Source organism: Mustela nivalis, assembly GCF_964662115.1.
Source record: "Mustela nivalis genome assembly, chromosome: 8".
Taxonomy (NCBI): domain Eukaryota; kingdom Metazoa; phylum Chordata; class Mammalia; order Carnivora; family Mustelidae; genus Mustela; species Mustela nivalis.
The window spans coordinates 138831297-138853349 of NC_139027.1; the positions used below are offsets into that span (position 1 = coordinate 138831297).

Consider the following 22053-nt stretch of genomic DNA (forward strand, 5'->3'; position numbering starts at 1 on the left):
GCAGTGATCAGATCCATCACACAAGCCGCGTCCTGCGCACGTGCTCCGGCCCTGGCCAAAGGCTTCCACGGCTGTCACCACCATCAGCCCCGCTCCGTGGCCTCTGCCATGCTCTCTAACAGGCTCTGAATTCACCAGGGAATGGGGCGCCTGCAGGTCCCCCGCTCAGCCCATGTGTGAACACTTTGCCATCGACAGTGAGAGTGACGGCGCCCACTCCGTACCAGGCGAAGAAGGCGGATTATCCCACGACACCCCTGCACCAGTTCACCCTGTGATGGATTCCTGTGGCCACTCACGGCCCTATTTTACAGATGAGACGCCAAGAGGTCACAGACCTGACCAGTCAAGAACGGGTCTGGAAGCAGAAGATCACACTGGAGACGTCGCCCATGGCCACTAAGTGAGACGGCTTCGTGGGTCACGTCTCGGGGAGGTTTCTGTCTGCCCTGCCCTCGATGAAGCAACCAGATGTCCCCAAAGCGGGTGGAGGTGGGGGACGTGGCTCGGCAGCATCTCTTCCCACAGCTTCCTGGGCTCCAACCTGGCCAGGCACTCACTGCCTCTGGCCCCCGGGTTCCCGCCAGCAGCCCGGCACACACCCGAGGGGACTGTAGGGTTTTATTTAGACAAAGTCCACGAGGCGGCTCCGGGCGCACTGGGTTCCACGAGGCGCTGCCTTCATCATTACAACGCAGTGCTCTCTGCCGGGACAGCTGGTCACCTGATGGGCAGGCGGGGACAGCAGGCCGCCTCCTCCGAAACTCACTCCCACCCCCTTCTTCGTTTGGGGAAGATTTCTTCCTGCCTCGGCCCAGATCCCACTCTGTGGGGCCACTCCCCATCCCCTGACCCCACAGAACAAAAGGGAGCGTGAGCGTCTAGACCGCCCGTCTGAACGAGAGAAGGGGGCATTGTACGACTGGGCCGGAGGCCTGGCCTCCCAGGCGGAAAGGTCGGGGCGCGGGGGCGAGGAGACGGTGGCTGTAGAGGGGCCCACCTCTCGGGTCCCACGCACCGCCTGTCCCTCCTGGAAAAGCGAGGTGGCCAGAGCTCTGCCTCAGGGAAATCGGCCTGGGTTGCTGCCGAGGCAGGACGCACGGTCTCCACATGGAAAGTGAGGACCCCTGGGCTCATCACGGAAGAAGCGAAGCCACTGGAAACCTTCAGAACGGCGCCTGCGACCAGGCAGCAGCCGTGAACACAAGCTGCTTACCAGAATGGCCAGTTCAGAAACTTCGTGTGTATTTTGGGCTGAGGTGATGAGGGGCCCTAGGGTCTTTCTTGAGCCTGGAAGGCCCTGCTCCAAGCGGGGGACCCGTTCCTGGACACTTAGGCCATGGCTGCTGGCTGTGTGACCTCAGTCCCCTAGTCACCCTCTCTGAGTTTGTATAATATAAAGAGAGGCTCGAATCAGATTTGCGGTTTTTCAGGATTATCTTACCAGCAGAAGCCGTTGGTTATGAACAAAGGTCAGACCTGGGACCTGGAGGCATCAGACAGACCCGAAACAGCATGGCAGCCAGTGGGAACATGCGGCCGGGGGCGTGAGGCCCTGCACCAGTGGCTGATTGTTTCCTGAACTCTTACTATGTGCCCAGTGCTGGCTGGGCCTCTCCTAATGGCTAGGTCTACTCCCTTTGCCTCTGAGACAGAAACTGTGGGTATCAGCCCATTTGACAGACGAGGGCCTCAAGGCTCTGAGTGGCAAAAGGACTGGCTCCATATCTGGGCTGCCTGACAGCAGAAAGCTGTGCTGGAGGAGGGGCAGAAGCTCCCCCGGGGGCCTCCCACCCCACTCGTCCCAGGGAACAGATGCTGCGCAGCTGGGACACAGCACAGACCGCCTGGTGGCGACCTGTCCTTCCCCCTCCCAAAACTGCTGGCGGGGGTGGGGGGGGTGGGGGGGTGAGGGGGGTGGGTAGGGGCGCCTGCATCCATCTCCTAGCCACTGCTCTGAGCTCTTTTATCAGCCTTTGGTGCAAATGCCTGGTGACAGGCCTGCAAAGTATTTTCAGCAAAATAAACCCGTCTCCACGTGACGGGATTATAGGCATCTTGACTTGTGTCTTGGTCATTTATCAAATCCTTGGCATTTTTGTTAAATAAGGAGCACAGATCACCTTTTACCATCAGAAGAACCATGCTATATTCTCAGCAACCCAAAAGGAGACGGGCCCATTGTCCCTGGCAGGGTGGTGCTCCGGGCTTGGGGCATCCTTGAGGGTCCTGGCTGGAAATACGGGGCGGGTACTGGAGAAACAGGCACACGAGCTGCGCCCGTGATCCCCTGCTTGGCATCTGTCCTAGGAAGCACCCAGGGAGGGAATCAGCGTCTCAAGGATGCCCCCATCCACCAGAACGAGCAGAGTCTGCTCCGGCCCCAGCTGATTGGGATCTAGGACCTACGTTCCTGAATCCCTATCTCCTACAAGAAAATGGCCAAAAATTCAGGCTCCTGGTCCATTCCAAGTTTCTGGCTTAGCACCCCAGCAGGAAAGTCGGGAAGCCTCTCCTTTTGAGTTCCTTATCTAAGGGAACCCTTGCACCTGATAAATTAGGAAGCATCCACACCAGGGGACCCAGGTCCACTCCGCCTCCCCACCTCCCTTCCCCCACCAATTTAAAAGCTTGATGGAAAAGCAAGATCGTGAGAGAAAGATGGTCCACCTCTGCCCCTCGATGCGTCGTGCACGACTTCCAACAATCTGTGCTACGCAACCCCTGGTTTTCTGTCGGCCATACTCAAGTTGGTCTTTCTCATGGCGGTATACTTCTAGAACATTCCGCCCAAGACACACTAGGTACTGAATAAATGAACTGAATGAAGGAGCAGAACAAGGAAAAGTTACCCACCAGAAGTTACAGATGACACACCCGGTCCCCACCTCGGGCACCTCCCCCCATCAGGATACCACGAGGGGACGACCCTCCTTCCCTAGCTCTTCTTCCTCATCAGCAGGGGGCTGGGCTGGGGTCCCCAGGCAAGGCTCTGAAAGGGGAGGGGCTGTGAGCCAGCGCTGACTCACAAAGGGACCCCGGGCAGGTTGCTTCGAGGGCGAAGGCACTGCCCGAGGGATGACGACTTAATAACAGAACACCCTTCGACTCTTGAGCTTTTACAAGGCCCGGAGCACTGAGCTAAGCATGTATCCCTCATTTGATCCCCACGATGATCTAGGGAGTGACCGCCTCCTAGGATCCCCATTCTACTGACAGGAAACAAAGGCTCCGAACAGGGAAGCAACCCCAGGGGACACTCCCCTAGTGGTGGGGGTCTACAGCGGCTCCGCCGCCTTCTCCTCCTCGTGTCTGAGTCCTCAGTGCTTGCTCACTCCAGACACACTGGGTCTGGCCCTTCTGAGGACCTCACCAGGCTGCAAGCATCAGGGTGTACCCGTGAAATCGTGGGGCGCAAGGGTAGATAACAGGGTCAGGAAACCACAGATGGCCAACCTTGGCATCCCTGGTGCCCAGTGTCCCCGGGCCTGGTCCTCCTCCAGAAGACCCTTCTCTGGCCAGAGGAGCCTGTACCTGGCCGACAGCCCATGGAGGACAGGCACGGCCAAGGCCGCCCTTGGCCCCAGGATGAATTCCTTGAGGCCTGACTCTGCCAGATGGAGAAGAGGCAGAGTAGCATATGGTATCTGGAGTAGACCTGGAGCCCCCGGCCTCACCCGGACACCCTCCCCGGTCCAGCCCCCACCCCACGTGGGCAGTCTTCATGGTGGAGAGGAAGGCAGAGCCCTAGGAGCCCTGAGCTAGCCTATCTCCCAGCGACTGGCAAGGCAGTTCAGGTCCTTGAGGCGTCATGATGATGCCTTGGCGGAGCCCACAGCCCACACTCAGCCCAATTCGTGGGCACGGGAACCAGGGCTGCTGGGGTTCAGGGCCTGGCTCTGCCACTCACAGTCATGGGACCTAAGGCAAGTGTGCGTGCCTCGGTATGCACATCTGTGCAATGGGTCTAAGGACAGGAACTGCTGCCAGGAGGCTGGGAGGTTTCAGAACAACAGCAATGTTCTTAGAACATTGTTCTAAGAACAGCAGAACCCTTAGAACAGCAATGTTCTAACAGCGGGGCTGCCCAGGACCTTTTTAACTCTGAAGACTACTTCCCTGGCTTTCATACCTTGTCATAATCAACTGCTACTCCAGATCCTGCCATGGGCCGAGGTCGCAGGGGAAGCGGTCAGACCAGGACCAACCTTAGGCAGAATGAGGGCACAAAGAGCACGAAGCTCAGACAGGCCCAGAAGCAAGAGAGGCACACCATCCACACTCCGCTTGGGAGCAGGCCAGGGGCCTCCGCCTCTGCATTCCCACCCATGCGGCCGGGACCTCTCACATTCCAGCCAAGCTGCCGTGCCTTTGCGGGTTTGCAATAAAAATTCCTAGACAGGTAGTCAGGTAGGAGGCCGGACGAGCAGTAAGAGGGCAAGGGGGCAAGGGCCCTGAGCAATCCCCTGCCGGCCCGTGAAGCCCGTGGGGTGAGGGATAGCCTCCTTGCCTTCTCCTCTGGGTCCCCGAGGGCCGGACCCAGACCAGGGACCCGAGGCCTGGGCTCCATGTGCAGGAAGGTCTTGGAGTCAGTCGGGAGCTCCATGGGGAGGAGCCTGCCTCACCCCAGCCAGACCCATCCCCTCGAGGGACTCTGATCCCTTAAAGGAGGTTCGATGCTCTTGTCCTTCTGGGGTCTTCAAACAGCTCCCTCCATCCCCTGCCACACGCCAACCGCTTTGAAAATACTTGAAATAAAGCACAGGTTCTGCGAAACCCCAAGGCGGACGTGGCAGAACGTCCCCCCACGCCCCTGAGGCCGGAGCCTTTCCCAGCAGTGGCCCAGTGGCAGCAGGGAGGAGCAGCGTGGGCGGCGCGTCCCGAACCCCCCACCGCGAGGCCCGGAACGGAGACACACCGAAGTCCTGTGCTTCCCCTGCGACCTCCTGTGCCCCCCTACCCCCAGAGCCAAAACTGCGCCTTAGGGAGGCTACGCAGGAAATCACAGATCTAACCTGCAAAGCAACAAACCGTTTCAGGCGCTGCAGAGCAATTAAATTTGGGAGGTTTTCGCCCATGACCAAAAAAGAACTTCGAGATCTCGGTTAAAACACACACAGAGATCCAGATGACACACAGCTGTGACAGGCACCCTCCTGCAAACTGCGCGGGGAGCCCTGAGAGTCCGGAGGGGCCGAGGCTTGGCTTCCCACTGCCGGCACGGTCCCGAGAACAAGCGTGGGGCCCGAGCACCTGCCTGGTGCTGCTCCCAGCTCTGTGTGTGGACTGAGGGTGGCGGAGCCCCTCTTCATCCCTAATCTCCCGCCCCTGCGGAGGGAACCTTGGGTTCCCTTCCTTCAGAGGACCCTGTGATCTTGCTCTCATTAGAATCGAGCTGACCCTGACCTTCAGGATGGCTGGGTGACCTTGGCAGACCAAAGAGCGAGGTGCCCCCTTCTGCGGGAGCTGCCATCAGTCTGCAGGGGCTACTGGGGACCCTGAGAAGTCCTTGGCAGGAAGGAGCCTCCTAGAACACAAGTCCAACCAGTCTCCCCGATGTTTGCCATTTCCAAATACCCATTAAAGGAATTAAGATTTCTAAAGATTTTAATTTCAAAATTTACATCCTATTCAATCGACTCCCTTTTATTACCTCCTCTTGTCTCGAACAGTAACCTCAGGAAATCGGTGCCGTGCTTGCTCCATCTGTCCTAACGCGCTCTTAACGTCCATCAGCCTAAGCACCTCACTGCGAAATTTAAAATGCCCCTCCTCACGCCATGAACAGCTTGTCTCAGGGTACCGGCGTGCCACAGGCCTGCTGATCTCCCCACTCTTACACGGTGGGACAGTTAGGACACGGGTGGCTTCAATAAAATCTGATGCAGGTCCATTAACTGTGGGCAAGCGTGCCCTTGGGCAAGTGACTTCTGTCCACCGCACCACAGTGTGCCGGTCTGAGAAACAGGTCCGGCGACAGTGGCTATGCTGGGCATCCATGTGACCTGGTGGCCCACCCACGGCAGGCACGGGTGACAGCAGGAGTTGCCACATTACAGCCCCGGGGAGTCTGAACACTCCCCAACACAACCATGTGACAGACAAAGCGAGAACCAGGGGCAAAAGGCGCCTAAGAGCCATGCCGCCGCGATTCGGGAGCCGTTCTGCGGCTTCTACTCCTTCGGCAGAGAAGGCTGGCCGGGGACCCGGTGTGCCAGCCCCCACGCTCCCCGGGGAGGCCTGCTCTGACCCCCGACCCACAGCTCCACTCGGAGGCCCGAGCCACCCGTCAGCCGGCAGGAACGCGGCCTCACTGCTGCCGCCTCTGAGTAACCGCCTCCCCCAGACATGATTCATACCTGTCTGGGGTCACCCACATCCTTCTTCCCTGCGAAGGAATGCATGCCAGGGGAGGCGAGCGGGCGGGCGGGCGGGCTGGCAGCAGCAGCTGGCGGGGCCGTGCCAGGCGGCGGCAGAGGCGTGGCCCGCGGTGCCTCCAAGGACTCGGCAGCCACGCTGAGTGCCCCGCTGGCCGTGGCTGGACAGACAGACATCTCGCGTCCCCACGTCTGAGGCCCAGATCCAGGTTACAAAAGCTTTGCCCCGGGGAGGCAGCTGGCATTCCACCCGGAGACAGTGATTCCTCTGGGTCCAGCGTGCCCCCAACCCCCGCCCACCAAGCCTCCTCCCCGCTGGGGAACACTACACACAAACAGAAAGGCCTCACCACGCGATGGGTCTCTGAGTCGGCAGACTGAGTGAGAAAAGCCAAACAAGAGGGAACACAGAGCGTGTTTTCACGTACGCTGAGCCCTCCACTAGGAAGGGCTGGCCCTGCCTGCTCCAGCGGACGGGCACAGACCAAAAAGGGGCACAGGGACCTGTCCAAGGATGGAAGGTTCTACGTCTCGGTCTGGACAGGTGTCCCCTATACACATTTGCCAAAACTCATCACAGTAGACGTTACACCCATGTGCTTTGTGTCTGTAAATGACACCTCAATTCGACACATTGGAGCTGGGACAACACGGGTGCCAGGGGAAGGCGGACAACTCAAGGGAAGAGAAGGGACCGCGGGTGAGGTATGACGGGCTCTTCCTTCTCACAAAGCCCTAGGTTTGATGATGCCCATTTGGCAGAGAAGAAAACTGACCAGGGGAGACGGCAGAGCAGAAGGAGGAGCTAGGGCTCCTCCAGCGCATCAAGGACAAGAAAACCTCCTGTCCAGAAAGAACATTCTGCCTTCAACTGGGGGCTGTCTCCACCTGTTGTCTCCCCACTCTGTCCCTTGTGCCAAAATACCTTCGCAAAAAAGCAAGGTGCCACTTCCGTTGAAGGAGAGCCTTGCACGGGTCGCCGAAAACCCAGAAGGCAAAGGTTAGGGGCAGCTCCAGCTGCAGACATCGGGAACAGAAAAAGCAGCCACGATGCCGAGTGCCCACCGTGATCATGGTGTCCACAGAACCCCAGGGAATCCTCCAACTCCGAGGCTGGCCGGAGGCCTCAGGGTTCCCTCAGCTGTTCCGAGCACCTGGTCTGGGACACAGCACGCAGCGGAGCCCCATGCTCGAAGGCAAGGCCGCCCGGCCTCCCGCCGCTGCCTCCAGGAGGGCCGCCCGTGAATGGAAGCACCATCCCTGCACCATCCCTGCACCATCCCTGCACACCCAGAGCCCCCTGGTGTGAGGCGTCCTGGGGACTACAACGTGCTCAGAAGCAGGCCTCCACAGTAACAGAAGGGCTCTGGGCTGAAGGCTGGCCCTGATTTTTTCGTCTCGCCCCTGCACCTCTGCTAAGCTGCGGCCACACGGAATCACCCGGAGGGTTCAGCGCCCCGACGTCCTGCCCTGTCCCCAGCAATTGGCTCAGGATGCCCCTGAGTATCAGGTTTGCGAGCCCCCAGGTGGCCTTCCCGGGCAGCCGGCACCGGGACCCGCTGAGTGCAGAAGGGCTGGAGGAACACCGTCAGCCGTGAGGTTCACTACGCCTTCTCCACCTGCTCCCAGGAGCCCAGGCCCGCCCGGCACCCACAGGCCATGGCAAACCCTCTCTCCGTTCAGCTGCAGCTCAAGGCTGGTGCCAGACCAATTCCTGCTCTCCCAGGCTCGAGCCCCAGGCACCGCCACCAGGTGACCCTTCCAAGAAGGGGGCGGAGAGGGCAGAGGCAGCTGCGGATGCCAGAAAGACCACACCCTTGCGGGGGAGGACGAGTGGTTCTGAAGTTTAGGGGATGGTGGGCAGAGCACAGGTGCTTTGCTCCTCATGACCTCCCATACCAGGTGGCTTATGACCTAGCTCCACCTCTTCGAGCCGGGCTGTGGAAAGCCACAACCTCATTGTGGGCAAATACCAAGGAAACGACCAGCTAGACGAAGTTGCTGGGTGCCAGCTGCCCACTCTCTGGACACTGCCTGCGTCCTAGCCTCTTCGCTTCCTTGTTCTTCCCAAGCCCCATGCCCCCCACTGGCCTGAGTCTACTCTGGGGAAAGGGTCCAGAGCTCATTCTCGCTAGAGTGTAAAGGAATGCTGTGGTGTGCTTAGGGTAGGGCTCAAGATATCCAGGGCAAAGAGGCTGCGGAGGTAAGTGGAGGCTCTGGTGACATGCAGGCTCATGACTGTGATTTTAAAGACAAAGGAAGTGCTGTTAAGGAACAGGACGGATCTTCCTGCAGATCTCACCGGGCAGAAGCCTGGATCTTCCTGCAGATCTCACCGGGCAGAAGCCTGGATCTTCCTGCAGATCTCACCGGGCAGAAGCCTGGATCTTCCTGCAGATCTCACCGGGCAGAAGCCTGGATCTTCCTGCAGATCTCACCGGGCAGAAGCCTGGATCTTCCTGCAGATCTCACCGGGCAGAAGCCTGGATCTTCCTGCAGATCTCACCGGGCAGAAGCCTGGATCTTCCTGCAGATCTCACCGGGCAGAAGCCTGGATCTTCCTGCAGATCTCACCGGGCAGAAGCCTGGATCTTCCTGCAGATCTCACCGGGCAGAAGCCTGGATCTTCCTGCAGATCTCACCGGGCAGAAGCCTGGATCTTCCTGCAGATCTCACCGGGCAGAAGCCTGGATCTTCCTGCAGATCTCACCGGGCAGAAGCCTGGATCTTCCTGCAGATCTCACCGGGCAGAAGCCTGGATCTTCCTGCAGATCTCACCGGGCAGAAGCCTGGATCTTCCTGCAGATCTCACCGGGCAGAAGCCTGGATCTTCCTGCAGATCTCACCGGGCAGAAGCCTGGATCTTCCTGCAGATCTCACCGGGCAGAAGCCTGGATCTTCCTGCAGATCTCACCGGGCAGAAGCCTGGATCTTCCTGCAGATCTCACCGGGCAGAAGCCTGGATCTTCCTGCAGATCTCACCGGGCAGAAGCCTGGAGGTCTGGGAGGGACCCAAGCCTGAGAGCGGAAGGTCGGCGGCTGGGGCACTGCAGGGTGGTAGCACATTCCTAAAACTCCCAGAAGGGACTGCCCTGACTCGTCCTAGCTTGGAGGGAGACCCACAGCCCTCACGCCTCTCCCCGCTGCGCTGCCCCGTGAAGACAGCGCTCCGCTTCCTTCCCAAGGATCATCTACACCCTGGGTGAGCCTCTTCGGAGCCCCGACTGGGAGTGGGCCCGGGAGCACCACCTTGGGGACAGTCTGACCCCAGCCAAGAGTGGACTCTTGCGACAGATGAGCAGTGTCTGTCCCAGGGAAGAAGGGCAGCACGGGGATCCCCACCCGGGGAACGTTGCAAAACCGATCAATAAACACGGGCTGGGCTCCCCTCTAGGTGAGGGGTCCCAGGAGCTGGGGAGTCACACATTTGCGAACCGGCCCTCATTCAGTGGCGTAGACGGCAGGATCGGGCGGAGTGAGTTAGACGGACAGCAAGTCACCGGAGAAGTGGACTGCGGGGAGCAACACTACTCAACTACACAGAGGCGAGTGCCGGGCTGTACACTTGCAGGCAGGGCCTGGCTTTACACAACGGCTGCAGCTGGACTCACCACCCGCCTCTGCACCGCGCAGCAAGCAAGTCTAATCAGCCTCGAGATGGGAGGGTGGCGACAATTTTATTTAGGGCCACAAGTAAGTAATAAAATTAGGCAAAATGAGCCGCTCCACGTGTAAGTCCCCCCCCTTAGCGGAGTAATGAAAGGCTTGGCAACTGCAAACATCTAATAATGGTCATCGTTAGGAAAATCGAGGGGCTGGTGGCGAATGGCTGCTGACTCTTAAACCTGGACATTGAAACCATTCTGTGATGGACCCCCAGTCAACGGAATTTGTTGTTGTTGTTGTTGTTTTTAAGGATTTTATTTATTTGACAGAGATCACAAGCAGGCAGAGAGGCAGGTGGGGGTGGGAGTGGGAAGCAGACTCCCCGCCAAGCAGAGAGCTGGATGCAGAGCTCGATCCCAGGACCCTGAGATCATGACCTGAGCCAAAGGCAGAGGCTTTAACCCACTGAGCCACCCAGGCGCCCCTGTTGTTGCTGTTTTAGAAGGGAACATTCTCTGCATCTGTGCCTCTTCGACCACAAACTCTGCTCCAAGACGCCAATGGGGGCGTCCCTACATGCCAGCCTGCTCAGGAACCAGGATCCCAAAACACGGGCAAGATGCACCGGAGACAGGAGCATATTTAGCTGTGAGCTGTCGTAACGATCACCAGCAGCAAACCGAGTGGCGTTTAGAGGGCCTGTTGGTATTACTTAATCGGTGACACTCACCAACGTAATCGACACTCTCTCCAACATCTCAATATACCCACCTCTCCCTCCCATACCATAAACAGATTAGAAAAAATAGTTTCCTGCTATGGCCGTGACCTCACGGGCTGCCAAGCTCAGCCCGGTATGAATCACTCGGGGCTCACCGCGACGGCGTTCTCCAATGACTGAATGATAACGGGCGCCACAGACACCAATAAATGAATCACGCCTTCCACAAGGCCAAACCTTTGGCTTTTACAGACACCAATTACAAAGTAGAGAGAAAAGAACAAAGAAATTACTCAGGGTGTTTGCGCAAAGTTGATTCATAGGTTTACAGAATTATTACCGACTAAATTGTTTTTAGGAAGGCAATTAGAGCTATGACCAGCTTGAGCCCAGCACCAGCCTATCGACGTGGGAACTTGCTAGATGGGGTAGGGTGGCCACCAAAGTCTTACAGGGCTCCGGGGACCTCACCTTCTACAGTCTCCTGGCGGGCTCCTTAAGACGTTTGTGAAATCCTTAAAACGTGCAGCCACAGAAGCAATGCAGAAGAAGGCACATATATGCACATCGTTTCAGTGAAAATCTTGGTTTTCACTTTTATTTTTCCTTCTTGAAGTGCAGCACCCACAGTAGAACTCAGAGCTGCGACCAGGGTTTTGAAACACACCGTCCACAATAACCAAGTGCTCCCACGATTTCTCCATGCACAGAAACGGCAGGTGGTTCAGATCAAAGCCATGTTACCTACTATAAAACTTAGGGTGATGAAGAAAGAGCGTTCACGGTGGTCACATGCAAATTCTGAGCTTCTCTAACGAAGTGTGACCTCTGAAATGAATCACCCCACAGGCCTCGGGTTAAACCTTGCTGGCCAGGCTTCCTGGACAAGCTTCTACAAAAGGGGAAGCTTCCCCATCAGGGATATCAGATCCTTGTAAGCAGAGAGAATGAAACTGAGCTTACACCAGGCTTGGGCTCTCAGGCAGCAGCCCCTCTTACCAGCAGCTGCCTGGACCGTCACGGGTAAAGCCAGCAAGTGCCCCGGGCAAAGCCATCCCCCGGCAGTGACGTAACGAGGGCCGCTGGGACAGAATACCTCTTTTGGGAAAGGGCAGTCTGCTTTCCCCCCAAATTTCCTGGAAATCTGATTCAGCTCCCCACTTCTCTTTCTGGAACCCTGGGCAAAGGCAGGGGAAGGCTCAGGGCTCAGTCCTGGGCACACCTGGTGGAAGGCAGGTCTCCACAGTGGCCTCCAGTCAAGGGACCTTAAAAAAGCCACCCCAGCTTGGTGGGTGGAAGCAAGCGATTTAAAACATTCTACATATTTTACATCATAAAGTATCTATGTGTCTTTCAAATATCCAAAAATATATGGCTTCATATTTTACTTTTTCAATACTTTACTTATTTATTTGAGAGAGAGAGAGAGAGAGAACACACGGAGCGTGGGGGGGAGAAGCAGGTTCCCGCTGAGCAGGGAGCCTGATGCGGGACTTGATCCCAGAACCCTGAGATCATAATGTGAGCCGAAGGCAGACATATAACCCAGTAAGCCACCCCGGTGCCCTGGTTTTGTATTTTAAAGCACATATTTCTGTATTCCTAACCACTGACATCAAACAAATCCACGGCCGGATTTGTCTCTTTACCATCCTCCAAAGCCAGGGATGGAAACATCATCTCCTGGAGAACTAAGGACCAACAGAGACTCTCCCGGCCCGAGGCCTCCGTGACTGGGGTCGAGGGCTCCCCATCGCTCTCGGGGGCAGGTGAGGAACACGTCAAGCCGCTCATCCGCCAACTGCCTCCCTGTGTACTGAGCATCTACTCTGGGCCAGTAGCACACACAAGCTGTCCCAGCCCTCTCCAGGACTCGGCATGGCTGCCCCATCCCCATCTCCACTGAAGTCCCCCGCGGGGGACACAAGATATAGGACAACGTCTCCAAACTTAAAGGCAAGGTGAAGTCTTGAACCTGTACAACTGCTCAGAGGTGTAGGTTGTGTCTGTCTGTCCAGCTGGGGGGCCCGGCGCTGCCTACGGTCTTGGAGAACTGGAACGGGCAGGTGCTTCTAGGGGACGGAGCAGCCCTCAAAGCAGCCAGAAGCAGACTTCATCCAGCATCCAGATCCCAGGACCACGGGCGGCTTTACGTTTGCTACCGAATAATTAAAACTCTTCAGCTAGCAGAGCTATTTCCTAAACCCGCTGAAACGATACTCATTGATTTTAGTTACAGTACGTCTGAAGGGAAAGAAACTCAGCCTCCACGTTCCCCGAGGCTCGGGACACCCTCACTAGGCACTGAGGGCGCTGACTCGAAGCTGAGTGACCCATCCCTTCTTCCCGCCCCTGAACCCACTGGAAAACACACATGTATCAGAATCTGCCGAAACGACAGAAGACCCCATTACCCGATACCTCCCCGGTGAGTCCCGGAAGCCCCCCCCCAGCTCCCGTCAACACGTGGTGTCTCACCGTCACTTCGGAGTGAACGCCAGCTCCGCTCGGGGGTGACACCGGGTGGGGAAAGAGCCCCCAAAACACTCCAGGCCTGAAGCGGGTGTGCGCAGAAAAGAACGGCCCTACAAACTCTCCCTGTGCGGTTGGGACCCGCGGTGGCTCTCCTTTCTTGTCATTTCCATACTCTCAGCATTAAGGGAATTGGAAGGGAGACCCTGACCTCCCAGGACAAGTCTGGCTGAAGCAGGAGAGGCTTGTCTGGCCTTGGACGTTTCCAGAAACGATGGTGCCCAGAGACGAAGGCACCATTCCTGCCCCCCAGACAGTGGAAACTTCCTTGATCCCTTGCAAATATGAGTTTATGCCAGGGGGGCCTGTCAGTGTCCAGGCCTCGGTCCGGCCCACCTACGAAGTGGCTACTGGCCTCCCCTCCGTTTTATGGGCGTGCTGCTGGAGGCTCGGGAGGGAGGCAGCCCATGTCCTGAAAAGATGGTCTTCAGAGTCTGTATCTTGACTGCGTCTTGTCCCATCTGGACTCTTCTTCCAGCCTGCCCACGCGCCCTGCCCAGGCCCCTTCCTTCCTGCCTCATCCACGTGCAGGGTCTCTAAGGGCTCCGGGGACATACCGAGCAAAATGGGCACGGCACCTCACGCTTCCGTGTCTGATGACCAGAAGCGACACAAGCGACAGTGAATTACATAATACCCGACACAATCTGACAGGTGTGACAGGAGAGACCTCCCCCCAACCGCCCGCAGTGTTCCTGGAGCCCAAACAGGATGACGGGTCTGAGAGCCTCCCCGAGGGAGGCTTTGAAAGTGGCCTCGGTTCCGTTCCCTCCGCCGCCTCCTCCCTGAGTAACCTTGTTATGTCTGGTCCCTAGAAGGGCAGCTTCCCGAGGGCAGGGTTCGGTCTGTGGGGTCCTGGCATTCTGCAGCCCAGTCCCGACTGAGCGGCTGGGTGCCCCATTCATGACCGACGGCCGGGGGACAGCAGTATAAGGCGGACAGATCTGGTCCCTCCGGGAAGAGCCACGGGCCGTCCAGCAATCACCTACCCCAGCATCTGAAGGTGGGGGTACCAGGGCTGCAGAGGTAGATGCCAGCTCCTCGCACCGCCTGTAAGGGACACCCGTCTGGGGGACACCATGCGAACAGAAGACAGTGTTGTGCTGCCAGAGCGCAAAGGCCCCAACGGCGAGGTCCAGGAGCATTCTTCCCTTGCAAACGGCGCAACGTGGGCTTGCAGTCCTGGGGCGAAAACTAAATGACCATGGCCATGTTGAGTCTTGTAAAGATAAGGCTGGGACTGGGGGGCTCAGTGTGGGGTCATGGGAAAGAAATCTTGGGAGCACAGGTGTGGGGCCAGGGAGCTTAGGTTCCTGGCTATGCCACCTGGGGCAGGTTCCTTACCCCCTCTGGACCCTCCTCCCCACCCCCCACCCCCAAAATCTGCAAATCGGTGATACCAACAGCTCTCTCACAGAGCTGTTTTGGAGACTGAGAAAAATACGTCACTATACCCCTGGCACATAATAAGTTCTCCATATCCAACTAAGAAAGGGAGTGGCAGCAAAATCCATCAGTCACCCTGGAAACAGAAGAGAAAAGCCATGCGGGGGCTCTGCGAAGACCTGGGGAAACCCCCAACGCTTTCCAGGCCCACCCCGGGGCGCTGAAGCCCCTGCTCCTGTCTGAAAACTGTTCCGCGGCTTTTCCTCCCAGCTCGGCGACAGCGGCTTCCACCAGCACCCGTCAAGGCCCCGACGGAGACCCAGAGGCGTCACAGTTTGGCTCTGTCGTGTCCCTCGAAGGGAAAGTGAGGTTGACGGTCAATGGTCCAAGTTGTCGTGACTACAGGAAGGGGAGCGGCCCACCTCGGGGAGGGGGTTAGGCCAGACTGAGCAGAAGGTGGTGCTCGGAGAAGCCAAGCAGAAGACACGCACCCCACCCGCCGGGAAAACAAAGATCACGGTCTTACTCTGATGGTTCACAGCCTGTATAGACTCACTTGTTAAAAACGGGAATTAATTTTCAAAAAATGGGAGCCTCAGACCATCCCTTGTTTCTGGGCTTTGCGCTCTGCATCCTCCTCGGCAGGGGACCTAGTGGGGTGTCTAGATGTCAGGGTGCTCCTGCCTTTGTGCCTGCCAGGCCCACCCAGCCCCTTGGCCTCCGATGCTGGCAGTGGACTGTGGGAATCCAAGGGGTTCCCTCTGGCCAGCCCTGAGGTGGGCCTGGCAGGAACAAGGGAAGGCAAAGAGTCAAGTCCCTCTACCTTCAAGGTCACGGTTCCCACACATGTCTGTTTATTCCAACATCCCCTCTACTGCCAGCACCCCAGCCCCAGGATGGGGAAACCCTTCTCTGGTGCCGGTCTCCTCACCTGGCAGCGACCGCCAGGGGACAGGACAAAGTGAACAGTTGAGACTAGTCCTCTCCCCGCTGTCACCACCAAGCCCCATGATCACAGAGCTGTGGAGACACCAGGCCACACTCCACAAGAATAACCTTGGCAGAGGCACAGCCCCCCCTCCCCCCCCAGCACCCAGGAACTGCTGTCACCCCACTTTCCACTCCGACCCCAAGACAGCCAGGATGCTCTGGAGCCGGGATGAGCCTCCATCTCCCCACCTTCCAACACACGCTTGACCCACCGCAACCCTCGGAGAGATCACATCTGGGGACAGGTGTCACGGGGCCCTTGAAGCAAAAGGAGAACAGAATTGCCAGTCCTTAAACGCCAGGAGTTTTGTATCAACTTCCAGACAGCCGGGTCCCTGAAGTGGACAGGTCTGGCCACACAGGGCCCGCGTGGCGGCCGCGCCCTCAGGCAGCACTCACAGCCCCGGATCTCCGCAGCCCACCCACCCTGAGGCACACCTCCCGGGCCGCAGCACAGTGTCCTCCTGGCTCCCTGGTGCACAGAGTGGGGCGGGCGGGCAAGCACACGGGGCCTAACCGTGCGCTGGCACGCACACGTGTGCGCACACACACGCGTGCATACACGTGGGTACACGGCACCTTTTAAGAAGCACAGAGCAAGGCCCTGGGCTTTGACCGCCTCCTTAGCACATGCCCACCCAAGCGCCCCGGCTGGCGGGAGCTCGGCCTCCCAACTCCCACTTGTTAAAAGGAGTTTCCTCTCTGCGGGAAGGACCCCAGACTGTGAGTCACCCGCAGACTTGGTCTCTGGGTGGTAAGAACCCGTAGAGGAAAAGCCACGCGGCCCCTCCATTTGGGCCCTATCCCTCGTAAGCTCCTCTCCGACACGGTTTTACATGTTAAGCACTGCACAAACCAGAAGGCTGACGTGTCCCGGGGCCCGGATGCGGTGCGAGCAGATACTGGCGCCCCTGAGCAGGCAGGTCTGGGGCTGCTGTGGGACATGTGCACCTTGTTGTCCTGTCAAAGTGGCGGCCATCCTGACCCTCTCCAACGGCCTCCACTCCGGGGCAGCTGAGCACCCCACTCCGTCTCCCTCCTCCTTCCAAGGGAGAGCGAGTGCATCGATTTGCACAACGTAAAGGGCAGGTTGTGCGCGCCCACGCAGGAGCAATGACTTACTCTCTGCCTTGACACGCACTAAGCTTGGCCCTGACCCTGGGCCAGGCTGGGTGGTGTGGCTGGCTTACCCCAGACCTCCTGGGGAGCTGTGGCCAACTGTCTGACCTGAGATCCAGTTCAGGATTTGCACCTCAACCTAAAACCCAGACAGTCAGAAAACATGTGGGTTAAAAGTCCTCGCTCCAAGGGCCCACGGGGGAAATGGCTCAAGCTAGACGGCCCTAGTGTCAACCAAATCCTGAAATACAAGCTTGCACAGTGCCTGAGTCTCTCCTCCTAATAAATGCAAATCCAAGATGAAAACCGGGAAGCTCCTCAAGACGGAGCCCCCATCCTTCCTGCGCGGCACACAGCAGGCACTCAAGAAAGGCCAAGGGAGTGAATGACAGGCAGGCACCAACTCTGAGCACAACCAAGAGCCTTCACTGGGGCTGATCTCTGAGCCAGACAACTCCCTTCCGCCCTCAGGTCCCTGGAGAAGTAGCCGATTAAAACAGCAGTTTTCAGCCAGGCCAAGGGCATCAGGCGAGGCCCGGAGGCATTTTGGGGTGTTACAACTTGGCAGGGGAGCAGAAGCCTACTCCAACGGGCACCTAGTAGGCAGAAGCCAGGGATGCTCCTAAGTGTCCAGCAACCCCCACAGCCTCCCCCTCCCTCCCCACAAGGACGTCCTTGTCCCTTGGGTGAAATGCCCGGATTTGAGACACAGGGCACCGGGTGTCCTAGGCATTTCTGCAAGCTCATTTTGTAGTGTTTGGGAGTATCTGTCTGGAACCAGGTGGCGAAGAGGAATCAGAGGCTCAGTGACATTAGTGGTGGTAAGAAACAGAACAGCCACCAGAGATACTGGCCACAGGGGTCCAGGGTGGGGCCGGGCAGGCTGCTGCCCGGGGTCCTCCAGATACGTAGCCTGGCAGCGGAATGGCCCAAGTCAGTCCAGGCAGAGGTGGCACCCACCTGCCTGCTGCCCAAAAGCCTCAAGCCGAAGCTGGAGGAGAAGGACAGGGGCTAATTTCTAAGAGAGACAAACCTCTAAAGAGGTCAACAAGAATGCCAAGAAACACGCAGGCCAGCAGGAACTCTGTTCTGAAAAGTCTGGCCAACTCCCTACTGTCAGCCTGGTGGGCCGTCCCTGGAGCCGGCTGTCTTTCACCCCAGCACCCCCGGCTTGTTTAAAGAACAGCTTATTTTTCTGTGGGGGGATCCTGAGAACAGTGAACCCCCGTCAGAGAGTGTCCCTCACCCCTTGACTCTCAGAGACAACTGGAGACCCCGGAGGGTGTGGAGGGTGCAGAGGGTGCGGGGAATATCTTGAACCTGGCTTCCTTGGAGAGAGCCCCGTTCCCACACTTCCTGAGAAATAACTCTGGGTCTGGGTCCAGGGTGCACTGGGGACTGAGGGCAAAGCTTTCCTTTACTACCTTCCTTCATTTATAAAGCCTGAGCTGGCCAAGGCTCCACCCAGCTCCGAGATCTGGGGCACCTGAATGCCACACTAGGGACCCAGTGCTGCTGGGGGGAGGGCAAAAGAACCACTTCTGGTCCTGGAGCCTCCAGCCAGACTTTGGAGGGCAGAGGCCCCATCTTGAAAGCTGGTAGAATTTTCGATTTCAACCGTCAGGGTCTCATCCTTCAGATGAGGAAACTAAGACAGCTTAAGGAACCTACTACCAAGGACCACTGGGACAGGACCCTGCAGCCCAGCTTGAAATCCATCTCTGACGGTCCGCATGCAGACACCCTCAGTCTGCATCACGTGAAATGTGGCCTTCCTGCCGCACTTCACATTTTCCTCCCCATCTTTTTGTACAAAGAAACTCCAGGCCTTCAGGCTTCCTCACCAGTGCCTTTCGCAGAAATCTGATTAGCACTTGCAACAAACTGTTACATTATACCTGCATTTTAAAGATCGTTTCCCTTCCTGCCCTGGGCTTTCTTCCAGTAAGCAGGGGGCCGTGTGTAAAAAATACACTGTGCATGGTGAGTCACGTACCACGCCGGGGCTGGCTGGAGCAGGCCAGGGTTCCAGGTGCTAACCTCGAGGGTCCTGCTCAGACGTGCCACTGGGGGAAGCACACAGGTTGAGGGCAATGGGTTTAACAACACCCTGGTGTCAGCCAGAACATCATCAAGGCTGAAGGGACAGGAATAAGAATGATTTTTTTTTTAACATCCTGAACACAAAGGAAGGACAAGAGCAAAATGCCCATGCCCTGTCCTCACAATGGTAAGTTCGACACAACAGCGTGGAACCCTGGGTTGGGGGGTTCCCCTAAGGCAACTTTACAGAAAGGGGGAAATGAGGCACCGAGGGTCCTTCGCCAGCATCCACTCGGCACTGAGGAGGCCCTCTCCAAACATGTGCGAACATATTTTAATAATATCCTCGTGCATTTCATTAGCCTCCTGAGTTCACAAAGGGCCTTTGGGAAGCAATCCGGTTTAATGCAACTCAGTTCCGCAGACGGTGACTCTGGGCAGGTTCTCCTGGCACCTCGCTGGCCCAGCATGGGGCGGTGGGGGGGGGGTGAGGTGGGGGGGGCAGGCTTTCAATTCCGGGACTGGAGGGAGCAGGGGCACTCATGGATGGAAGGACCCATCACCAAAGCAGGCCAGTCTGCCCCAGCAGGACCAGTCATGGGTTATTTTTACCTCTTGTGCCTCACTGTACAAGCTCAGGGGCCACAAACTGTGGCAGCCGCCTGCGGAAACTGGCTTATGAGTCACCCAGTGACTGCCCTGCTCCGTGGTGGCCGCCTCTGACTCCTGGTCCCAGCTGGAAGAAGGCTGGCCCTTGCAAGAAGGGCTGTGTGCTCCCGTGCCTCAGGTGCTTAGAGGCAAGAATAGGGTAAGTGAAGCCCCAAGAGGCAAGAGGTCCCCAAAAGGATGGGCTGGGGGAAGGGATACAGTCCAGAAGGCCGTCTACACAACCCAACTTCCACCTGAGTGGGCAAATGCATGGCAGAAGTCGAGGCTGATTTGTCTCAAGTTCTGGCTGTATAAGGCGACTTGGTGCAAGCTTCCAACACCCCCTCCCCACCCTAGATCTAGCTCCTCCTTTCAGGGCAAGGCCGTCCCAAACACAGACAGCCCCAAACTTTGACTCATTTGTAACCAAGGTCCCAGCCAGGCTGAGCCAAGCTGTCCAGACAGAGGCTATTTATAGGTGCGTCGGGGACACAGACACTCACACAATGAGACACACACTCGGGATCCACCTTTGGCCAGACCCACCAGCGCTGAGCCCTGAATGCAGACACCAGACACCAATGGTCCCCAAACCTCCAGAGCAATGCACACAGTCTAAAGAGGCACCAGTCGCGGACACGGGCAAGACGCAGGAAGAATACATACTCCCGGGACAAACTGCGACCCAGACACACAGACACAGAGAGACACGGAGACGCGCCAGACCCAGACAGAGACACACAGACACACACTCCACAGACGCAAGGAGACCCACTCACACAGACCGAGACTGAAGCGCCACGCACACTCCAGACACACACCCCGGGCCCCAGACACCCCGCAGGCCAGACAGTGTCTCACACGCCCGCCACCCCCCTTCCCCCAGCCGAAGTTGATAAAGAGCCGGCCTAATTGCTCCATCGAGACTGCCCCTTAGGGAAATAAAATGGAAACTTCACGGCTTCGACCGCCCCAGTCCTCCCGCGCCGGGCGCCCCGCCGCCCTCCGCGCCGCTCGGCCCCGGGTCCGAGTCCCAGCGGGCGGGGCGCGGGCAGCGGGGGCCGTGCCAGGCTCGCCGCGCCGCGGGACAAAGCCGGGCCGGCCGCCAGCTGCCGCGAGCCAGGAGGGCGCGCCCGGGGCGCAGGGCGCACGGCCCGAGGGGGCGCGCACGGCCCGGGCCCCCGCCCGCAGCTGCGCGGGGACTCGGGGTCCGAGCCCGACAGGGCCTCAGGGGAGGGGGGCGCGGGGGTCACTCACTGATCTCCATGCTCTGGAACAAAGAGCGTTTGCAGTTGCACGTGCAGGAGACATTGGGCTGCCCGGCGGCGAGGGCGGCGGTGCTGTTGACCCCCATCAAGCGGTGCATGGACGGCGCGGCGGCTCGGCGCGGGGCGCAGGGGGCACGGGGGCGGCCGGGGGGGGTTCCGGCCGGCGCCCGGCACTGGGGCCCCGCATGCAGGAGGCGCGCGGCGGGGAAGGCGCACCCCGGTTCGCCGGGCTCGGGGCTCCGCCAAGTTCCCGGGGCGCTGCGGGACTCAGTGCGCGGGGCCGCGCTCCCCTGCGCCCCCCGGCCGCCCCTCGGCAGCCCCGGGGGCGTCGGCAGTGCCCGCGGGTGGCGTCCGGGAAATGGGCTGGCAGCCGGGGCGCGCACTGCCGCCGGGGCTGAGCCTCTGCTGCTGGCTTCCCGCAGCCGAGCGCCTCCGCCGCCGCCGCCTCCTCCTCATTCAAGTCCAAGGAGATCGGGTTTCGCTCCGAGACCGCGGTCGGAGGCAGGCAGACGGTCTGACGTCAGCGCTAGACGGGGCTGCCGGTTCCCACCGCGCGGGGGCCGGGGAGGGGGCGCGCGCTGCGCCAATCCCCGCCGAGGTTCCCCCGCACCCCCTTCCCGGGCCGCGGGGCGGGGTGACAGGGAAGGGGGCGGGCTCTTAAAGGGCCAGAGCGAGGCGGCCCGCGTAGACCCGGGACCAGCGGGGCGGAGGAAGGGTGCAGCGTCCCTGCCCCTACTGGGGTCAGTCTGGAACCCCCTGACCTGAACACGCGGGTCGGAGGAAGCGGGACTCGCTCCCACTTTCACCTCCGCGGGTTGCGGGTGCGTCGCGGGACCCCGGAATCCTTGACCCCGGTTTAGGGGAAGCCTGTCCCTTCCCAAAGGAGAGGGAATTGGAGAAGATGAGGGAAGTCCTCCCTATCACCCACACCTGATTTCGCAGGAAACTCTCCGCCCTTAAGGTCTACAGTCCCATGAGGCTTCTACTAACTCGCGCCCCCTGCGCCCTTTAACCCGACCCGAAGGAGGTCGACTGGGTCAGACTGGAATTCGGGTAGACACGCCCCGGACCGCTCCGAAAAACGCCCGGGAGCCCTTGTCATGTAAATACGTGTCTGGAACTTGTGTAATGTCGCAGCCGGCGGGGCCCGGGGCGAATCCACTCCCATTGTCTGCTGCCGGAGGGGCCACCGGCTGGGGGGGGGGGCGCCTCCGGAGTTCAAAAGAGGGGGGAGGAAGTGCGGGGGTGTACTTTTATTTCATTAAGTTTTAATTACACAAGTGCTATAAGAACACATTCTCCCGGTTTAAAAAGAAATGGAAATATTACGTCAGAGGATCTCTCCCTGGCACACCTCCAAACT

At 58.8% G+C, this 22053-nt stretch overlaps 1 protein-coding gene and 1 long non-coding RNA gene across 5 annotated transcripts in view; both read right to left on the bottom strand.

Annotated features, from left to right (window-relative positions):
- Positions 1-21296, bottom strand: part of PMEPA1 (prostate transmembrane protein, androgen induced 1) — a 54962-nt gene extending 33666 nt beyond the window's left edge. Inside the window, exon 1 of one of the 2 annotated variants that reach the window (XM_082742955.1) lies at positions 20680-21296. In XM_082742955.1, the coding sequence (XP_082599081.1) occupies positions 20680-20788 (109 nt within the window). In that variant the 5' untranslated portion in view covers positions 20789-21296. The remainder of the gene's footprint in view (positions 1-20679) is intronic. The other variant, XM_082742954.1, reaches the window with a different exon arrangement.
- Positions 1929-2961, bottom strand: LOC309870585. Of its 3 annotated transcripts, none has more exons than XR_014314715.1 (3): positions 2889-2961; positions 2671-2807; positions 1929-2233 (listed from the first exon to the last, which is right to left on the bottom strand). It is a non-coding gene; the product is annotated as an uncharacterized lncRNA (long non-coding RNA). The 3 variants fall into 3 exon arrangements; XR_014314716.1 differs by having other exon boundaries at positions 1929-2301; XR_014314717.1 differs by having other exon boundaries at positions 1929-2306.
- Positions 21297-22053: the final 757 nt, after the last annotated feature.